Below are 9,400 nucleotides of genomic sequence, written 5' to 3'. Positions count from 1 at the left end.
CAAGCCTCAAAGGGTTAAAGTTCTTAACCTTACTGTTTCAACCTTTTTTGTGGGTATAATACAAGCAAATTTTAGGGGTGTCAATGTGCTACTTACAAACACCCGGTGCATATGGAAAAGAGCCAAAAGGGTAGTTTGGGAATAAGAAAACAATAATTGCATTGCAGCTCAGGTCTGGGACAAATGCAGGTGACCCACCTAGCAAAGCAAAATAATGCTGCCCCATCACTCACTGGCACCAACGCGGCAGCAACTGCTAATTTATATTTTAATTCAATGTGAATTGTAACAGACAGACAAAAACAACAGTTACATTTTAGTATGAATTAAAGTAAGTACATTACATGAACGCAACTTAATATTGTGTCAGAAACTTCTGGCTGATTTTGTAATGTAAAAAAGAAAAATTCATGCACAAAACGGGTAAAAGCACATTGAAATGAACCTTTACAATCTGTTTCCAACAGCCACCCCTGTTCTGCTTTCCTTCTAAAAGATAAGTTGATAACCCTTATCATAATTTTCAGTAACTCTTTATTTTTTAAGTTTCCTCAAGTGGGTTTAGTTTTTTTCTTCTCAGATCTGGGTTTTTTGTTGGAGATTGGTTGATTCGGGAAAAAGTTTCAGGTGGGTTTTTGTTTATTTTATGAATTTGTTTGGTGGACATTTGGATATAAAGTTTTGATCTTCTTCAAGCATTTTGTAAGTGTTGTTCCTTGTTGAATGTTGTTTGCTTATATTGTCATTCAATTGGGATTTTATATTGAGAAAGTGTAGTGATGGAGAAGAAACAATGCAGGGAAGTAGTGAGTTTATTTTTTGTGGTGATGATATTTGTGTTTATAACTACTGGTGAAGCTCAAGCTCAGCCTTTTCTGATAAATTGTGGTGGTAATTCTACTGTTAGTATAGATGGTAGAAAATGGATTGGTGATTTGGCCCCTAATAACAATCTCACTCTTAGTTCTACTGTTATGGCCGCCACTGCTAGCTCATTGAGTGGTGATTCAATCTATGAGCCAATTTACAAATCTGCTAGAGTTTTCACAGATGGATTGAACTATACGGTTGAAGTGATTCCCGGCAACTATATTGTTAGGCTCCATTTCTGTCCCTTCACCTTTGACAATATGAATATCAATGATTCATCGTTTGGTGTTGTGGCGAATGGCCTAAAATTGTTGACTCAGTTGAGTGTACCTGGTGAAATTGCACACAAGAACTTGTACTTACAAAGTTCAGGTGGCAATGGAAGTTCATTCTCTTTGATTAAGGAGTATGTACTGGGGATCAATTTGGATGTGCTTGTGATTGAGTTAATCCCCAGTGAAGGATCTTTTGGGTTTGTAAACGCCATAGAGATTGTCCCTGTGGGAGATAGGCTTTTCGCAGATGCAATTCGGAGAGTGGGTGGAAATGACATGAATTTAAATTTGAGTGGCCAAGGGATTGAAACCATGTATAGGTTAAACGTTGGGGGTCCTGAGATCAAACCCAATCAGGATTCAGATCTTTGGAGAATGTGGGAGGTTGATTCCAGCTACATGATCACAGCAAATGCTGGGGTCGAAATCCGTAACAGTTCTAACATTACCTATGCCTCTATGAACGATTCTTCGCTGGCTCCTCTCCTTGTTTATGAAACCGCAAGAAGCATGTCCAACACTGAAGTCTTAGAAAAGAGGTTCAACATGTCATGGAAATTTGAAGTACATCCAGATTTTGACTACTTAGTTCGGTTACATTTTTGTGAGCTGGTCTATGATAGTGCAAAAGATAGGATTTTCAGAATCTACATAAACAACAGGACTGCAGCAAATACTTTTGATGTCTATGTGAAGGCAGGGGGAAAGAACAGAGCATATCATCAAGATTACTTTGATGCTGTGTCTTCTAAGACTGACACACTTTGGATTCAATTGGGTCCTGACACTGCAGCTGGTGCTTCGGGAACTGATGCTCTCTTGAATGGGCTTGAGATATTCAAGCTGAGCCGAAATGGGAATCTTGCATATGTAGAAAAGTATGATTCTTCAGGAAATTCAGTTGGCCATTCAAAGAGTTGGATTCTTTGGGTGGTAACTGGAGCAGGCATAGCCTCTGTTGCCATTCTTGCAGTTGCATTTACTCTCGTCTTCTATATCTGCAAAAACCAGGGAGAAAAAACTATTGACATGAAAAACAACTCTACTGGATGGAGGCTACTGTTCCTTCACAGAGGCATTGTAAATAGCAGTGCTAATGCCAAAGGAATGGGAAGCCAAAATCTGAATGGATCTACAGCCTCTACCAGGTCTGGCAAGCGCTTTACATTGGCAGAGATTCGTGCAGCGACAAATAATTTTGATGAAAGTCTAGTGATTGGAGTGGGAGGTTTTGGCAAGGTGTACAAAGGAGAGATCGAAGATGGCTCCCTTGCAGCAATTAAACGTGCAAACCCTCAGTCTGAACAAGGGCTGGCTGAATTTGAAACAGAGATTGAAATGCTTTCAAAGCTCAGGCATAGACATTTGGTGTCCTTGATTGGGTTCTGTGAAGAACAGGATGAGATGATTTTGGTCTATGAGTATATGGCAAATGGGACTCTTAGAAGCCATCTATTTGGGAGTGATCGTCCTCCTTTAACTTGGAAGCAGAGATTAGATGTATGCATCGGTGCTGCACGGGGACTCCATTACCTCCATACAGGAGCAGAGAGAGGGATAATCCACAGGGATGTTAAGACAACCAACATCCTGTTAGATGAGAACTTTGTCGCAAAGATGTCTGATTTTGGGTTGTCAAAAACTGGTCCTTCCATGGAGCACACCCATGTCAGTACTGCAGTGAAAGGAAGTTTTGGATATCTTGATCCTGAATATTTCAGGAGGCAACACTTGACTGAGAAATCGGATGTCTACTCATTCGGTGTGGTGTTATTTGAAGTCATTTGTGCTCGAGCTGTCATAAATCCAACCTTGCCAAAAGATCAGATCAATCTTGCAGAATGGGCAATGAAATGGCAGAGGCAAAGATCACTCCAAACCATCATTGATCCACGTCTCAAAGGAAATTATTCTCCAGAGTCATTGGAAAAGTTTGGGGAGATAGCCGAAAAATGTCTTGTTGATGAAGGAAAGAACCGCCCCACGATGGGGGAAGTTTTGTGGCACTTAGAGTATGTCTTGCAACTGCACGAAGCTTGGATGCATGCCATCGATCGAGAAAATTCATTTTCAAGTAGTCAGGATTTATGGGAGCTGGTAGTAGAAGACACAGATATCAAAAATGGCAAAGAAATTACAAGTCTAGAGTGAAGATATAGCAATATGAGAGGTGGATTTTGCAGTGAACATGAATTAGTGTGTTTAAAGCTGCAGTCTTAAACATTTCTAATTTCTTTATACTTGTGAAATGAATTTAATGTGAATTTTTTGAATTCTTGTTGTAATATCTTAATTGAGAGGGGATTGTTCCAATTTTTATTCTTTGTAATATAGGCATTGGTTACAGTCCTCAGTTTTATGACTGTGGAGGCATATCTTGTTTATTAGCTATATACAGTTGCTTGATTTTATATATTTTCCCCTTCCCTTTTACACTCCTTCAATGTGAACTGGAGCTTCATTATGTAATTTACACTTTAATTGAAAAAAGATTCAGTAGTTGGGTAATTAATTGTTGCATCGTTCATAGAGTTAGGAGCTCAGATTTCTTAATTTTCTATATACCTACTAGATCCTCAGGCTTTTTGTTTTAATTTTTTTTTTTTTTTTTTTTGCAATGTAACTAAGCAATTACATAAAGATTTCTTTCCTTCAGTTGGATCTTAAATAGATTCTTCTCTGGCACGAGTGGATTCAAGATGAGTCAAGTCTAAATAAGGGTTAATTTAAGCTTGAATCGTAGCATGCATTAACCCTTAGGATTTTCAAACACTAGTGATTTCTTGATAATTGAAGAGTGGTTAGAGGTAATAGTAGTGTCATGTCATTGCTCGTAATGTATAATCAAGAAAAAGTTAAGCATGCAAGCTACCTATTGAAGGGAGATATCAGGGTGTGGTAGAGGATCACCATAAAGACATATGAGGTGACAAGTATTACATGGATTGATTTCAGGTGACTGTTGAAAACAAAGTATAAGACTGAGGATTTTATTGCAAAGATTGAGAGAAAATCGGTTTTATTCTAAGTTTTCAAAATTTGAGTTTTGATTGAACATAATTGACTTTTTAAAGACATGTAATCACTATAAAAGGTATTATAAAAGGTATATTCGTGAATCCTAACAAAGAATAGACAATACTAAAATGGTAAAATCTGAAAACTATTAAAGAGGTGAGAAATTTCTTGGAGTTGAAGGTTTGTTAAAAGTTTTGTCAAGTTAGAGAGACTAATTATCACTCTCACTAAAAAATAATCACTTAAAAAAACACTGTTTAACTGAATGAATGAATTAATTAAATTTTTATTTGATAGAAATATTTTAGTAATTTTAATAAAATTAAACACATTAATAATTAAAAATTATATTAAATTGTGCAAACATTTTTGCTATTATCTTAATAAAAGGTAAAATAGAATTAACTATTAGAATAATAAAATTCAAATGAGATAGAAGAAATTAGATTTTTCAAAATTAAATATTGAGATTTTGTCATATCTTCAAAGTTTGGGTGGTCAATAATCATTCAACTTTATAAAAATTTAGGCGATAAGTTGGGGATTCATGCCCCCACAGCATAACAAAAAATTATTCAAATTCTCTAAAATTGTGTATTCACATTAACACTTATTTTTATCACTAAATATTCTTTCGTACATCTTGAAACCCCTTCAAGTTGACTTTTTATTTATTTAATTTCGCTCTCAAATTTCATATAAATTTTTTTATTTAAAAAAAAAGAAAAGAACCATATGATCTTTCAAGCATGAGAAATATAACAATCAAAATTAGAAAATTTATCAAACAATTAATATTTTTTTTATTTATTGTTATTTAAGGTGCCCCCACACATCTCCCTCAATTTGATTAATTCTATTTAGAGACGTTAGTGGGCCGTATCGAATTGGGTCAGGGTAGTGTCAATATGCTCCATTGGACTTGTAAACTGTAGCAGACCTAAAGCCAACACAGTTTATGATCCTTTGAGATGGCGTAACCCTACAAAAAAACTATAGGCTAGACCTGGCCACGGGCCGGTTTGGCCCGTGAACCGGACCGAAACCGGCCCTGCTAAACCCGAAACCGGAACCGGGCTAAACCGGAACCGAAACCGTGGCTCTACGGTTCGGTTCCGGTTCACATAAATTTAAACCGTGGAACCGCCGGTTCAAACCGGTTTATGAACCGGCGGTTTACTGTGCTGAACCGAAAAAAATTTGAAAATTTTTTGATTTTTTTTTAATTTTATTAAAAAAGGCAACGGTTCCCTGCGCAGGAAATTTGCAGGGGACCGTTGGTCCCCTGTAATTTTTTGGAATTTCATTCACCCCCCTATTTCTAATTTTTTTAAAAAAAGTTTTTTTCTATATATATCACTTTAAATTCTATTCTCTCAAATCTCAATCTCTCTCTACTCTCTCACTCAATCCTTCAAACTCTCATTCTCATTCTTTAAACTCTTAATATTCTCTCAATCTTTCAATTCAATTAAATTTTCTTAAATTTAATTAAATTCTTTCTTAATTTTTTATTAATTTCAATTTCAATTTTTTTTATACAATTCATAATTAATTATAGAATTTATTTCTATAATTAATTTTATTTATTATTTTTTTATTATCTTTTATAATTAATCATATAATTTATTTATATAATTAATTTCATTTATTATTAAAAAATGGCAAGTAGTGGAAATTCTTCCGGTTCACGAAGATTTGGTCAATATTCACATATATCAAATGTGAATGAAAATCAATTTATAGATGATTTTCATTCACAAGAAAGTGAAAACCAATATGAAGAGGTGGAGCAACAACAACAACATCAACAACAGATGGAGATGGAACAACAATCTCAAAAAATTCCTACATCCGATATTTTCAAAATTCATTTCAAGAAAATACAAAAGGAAGATGGTAATTTTGATGTTACTTGCAATTATTGTAGGCAAATTTACAAATTCAAACAAGGAGGTGGATACGGGACATTCAAAAGGCACTTGGAGTCAAAACATCCGGAAAAAATGGGACAAAGCCAAGGCCAAACACAAATAACCAGGTATGGTTATTCTACACACAAATCTTTATTTATGTATAGTGATAATAAAAGTAAAGAAGAATTTACAAAAATGGTAGCAATAGATCACTTAGCATTTAGTTTTGGTGAAAATTTAGGTTTTAATAATTATTGTAAAACTGCATTAAATCCTGCATATAAAACTATTCCAAGAAATACATTAAAAAGAACATTATTTAGTTTATATAAAAAACAAAAAAAAGAGTTAATTCAATTTTTTACAAATTTTAATGGACGTGTATCTCTATGTAGTGATGTTTGGAGTGACCATTGGCAAGTTCACTCTTATATGGGTATAACTTGTCATTGGATAGATGATGATTTTCTATTACAAAAAAGAATTTTATCATTTAGGGTGTTTGATGAACGACATACGGCTGATAATATTTATAGAATAATTAAAGGAATATTAGAAGAATATAAATTACTTTATAAAATTTTTTCAATTTCATTTGATAATGCACGTTCAAATACTGCCTCAATAAATAATTTAATTGATATTTGTAGACCTAATTTAGGTGGTAGATTTTTTCATATTAGATGTGCATGTCATGTGTTAAATTTATGTGTACAAGATGGTTTAGAATGTCTTAAAAATTTTATTAGTCCAATAAAAATAGCAATTTCATATTTATGGACACATCCCCAAATTATGAAAGAATGGGATAAATTTTGTAAACAACATAATAAAAGACCAAAAAGATTTCCTAAAGATGTGCCGACTCGTTGGAATTCAACATATGAATTACTTAACGAGTCATTTGATTATAAGGATTTATTATGCTCATTTATTTCACAAAATATGCCACAAATTATATTATATCCCCAACATTGGGATATTTGTTCAAAAATTTTAAATGTATTAAGAAATTTTAATAATGCAACATATACTTTAAGTGGGGTTTATTATCCCACTTCTCATTTATTTTTAAATGAAGCTGTTAATATTATTGGAGCTTTACAAGAAGCCGAACAAGATATTATTTTACAAGAAGCTGTTTCTTTAATGAAAACAAAATAGTTAAATTACTATAAAATAATTCCAGAACTTTTTCTTGTTGCATATTTTTTTGATCCTAGATTTAAATTAGATGGTGTCACAGATTATTTGACATTATATTATGAATGTTTGCAATTAGATGAAGTTAATATTTCATTAACTATAACTAATATTATGAATTTAATTAAAGAAATTTATGCTGAATATGCATTAATTTATGGTGGTTCTTCTTCCTCTCTACCACCTATTGCCCCATCATCAACCCAAAATATGAGCTATGGTGATCGTATTATGATGCAAAGGGGCAAAAGACCAAGAGGAACATTAGACTCCACCTCGGAGCTTGATATTTATTTAACTACTATTTTTGAGTTTGGTGACAGCAATATAGGTAAAGACTTTCCAATTTTAGAATGGTGGAGTCGACACGCATCAACTTTTCCAATATTGACAGCTATTGCTAAACAAGTTCTAGCAGCACCGGTATCAACTGTCGCAGTAGAACAAACTTTTAGTCAAGGGGGTAATATATTGGATGAGAGACGATCAAGTTTGGCTCCTGAATCTATTGAAGCTCAAGTATGCGTGGACGATTGGACAAGAGCCGAATTACGACAACAAGAAATGAAAGTAGACTTCAATGAAGAATCGCTTGATTTAACTACGAATAGTTCGATGACGACGGGAAATAATACTCAAGATAGTGGAGGTGAATGATAAGGTAAGGGGGTACTGCCAGCTATTAGATATGCAAAGGTAAGAGAACTACGTAGACTTTGATTCTTCTAAACCCCAAGAAGATACGTAGGAAGCTTAATTGAAAAATTAAGTCCAAGCCTTTCTTTTAAATTTCAATTATTGTAATTAATAATTTAAAAATTAAATCAAGATCATGTATTAGAATTGACGGTTCAATATCGGTTTCGAATCGAAACCATCGATTTCGAACCGAAACCGTCGGTTCCGAACCGGGGCCATGAACCGGAACCGGCGGTTCCGAACCGTAGACGAACCGTCCTGTTACGGTTTCGGTTCAGGGTTCTTATATTTTCGAACCGTGAACCAACGGTTCCGAACCGAAACCGACGGTTCATGAACCGTGGCCAGGTCTACTATAGTCCCATGACATAACCCTACATATAATAGGATCCTGTTGTGTTGGACAGTAAATGAGTCAACTTGTGGGTTGGCCCGTTAAAACAATTTTTTTCAATTAAAAAATTTAAACAAAAATTATTTTTTAATTATTAAAACTGAAAACAGTACTCTAAACATTTTATTGATATTCATTCACTTGTGACAAAAATATCATAGTTACATGATGAAAAATATTATAACATATTATAAATAAATGCATTTATATAATATATAATTACAAATATAAATATAATATATCTATCATCATCAACATTTAGATTTTTTAATTCTTTGAAGATATCTTTTACAATCTGATTCAATAATTTAGAGTCAACTTTCACCCAATGTTTCATACACATGATTCTCTCGATTATGTTTAGGTGTAAATTAGAATGTTTATTATCTAGCATGTATCTATCTACACTAAAAACGGATTCCAATACTATAGTCGCATCACATTAGTAGATCTCGGGTTGTGGCGGTGAGTATCAGAAAACTTTCTTGATTTGCTTTCTATCATGCCAAAACGTCTAATTTCTCATCATCATATCATTTAATAATTTTTAGATAATGATCATATTGATATAATTATAAAACTCACCATAATTTGAATTCTAACTCATAAGCTATTTACCTTTACGTAATAACGACTATATATGTAACTTTCTTCTATTTGATATATCAAAACATGCGACTATAGAGTTTTCATGTTGATGTATATAGAGTAACTAGAATCATGATTTCAACTTCACAACCAAACAATCGAAGTTGTTGAAGAAGTGTATCGTCATGTTGGTATACCATTGGAAGGCATTTGGTAAGAATAATCTCTTTTCTAATTCATTTATTGTAGTAATTGATTAGATAAGTGAATTGATGAAATATTTTTGGTTGTTTATACAGACTTGAAAGAATACCCTTAATCTTGGGTGGGCATGTAAACTTTATGAACATAATTAAATTGGCGCTTTACTCATGTAAATAATTTTTATATGAGTACTTCATTGTCACATGTTGATATTATAGATTTTTTTATCATGC

The 9,400-nt window shown here is 33.5% G+C and overlaps 1 protein-coding gene across 1 annotated transcript; it reads left to right on the top strand.

Annotated features, from left to right (window-relative positions):
• The first annotated feature begins 305 nt into the window (after positions 1-305).
• LOC123226983 (probable receptor-like protein kinase At1g30570) lies at positions 306-3,578 on the top strand. The gene has a single exon (XM_044651579.1). It carries the CDS (start codon positions 780-782, stop codon positions 3,294-3,296), a length of 2,517 nt encoding a protein of 838 aa, XP_044507514.1. The 5' UTR covers positions 306-779; the 3' UTR covers positions 3,297-3,578.
• Positions 3,579-9,400: the final 5,822 nt, after the last annotated feature.

The sequence above is a fragment of the Mangifera indica genome, chromosome 10 (assembly GCF_011075055.1).
Source record: "Mangifera indica cultivar Alphonso chromosome 10, CATAS_Mindica_2.1, whole genome shotgun sequence".
In the NCBI taxonomy this organism is placed as follows: Eukaryota; Viridiplantae; Streptophyta; class Magnoliopsida; order Sapindales; family Anacardiaceae; genus Mangifera; species Mangifera indica.
The sequence above is the reverse complement of the archived record's forward strand: the minus strand, read 5'-3'. Positions and strand labels throughout refer to the sequence as shown.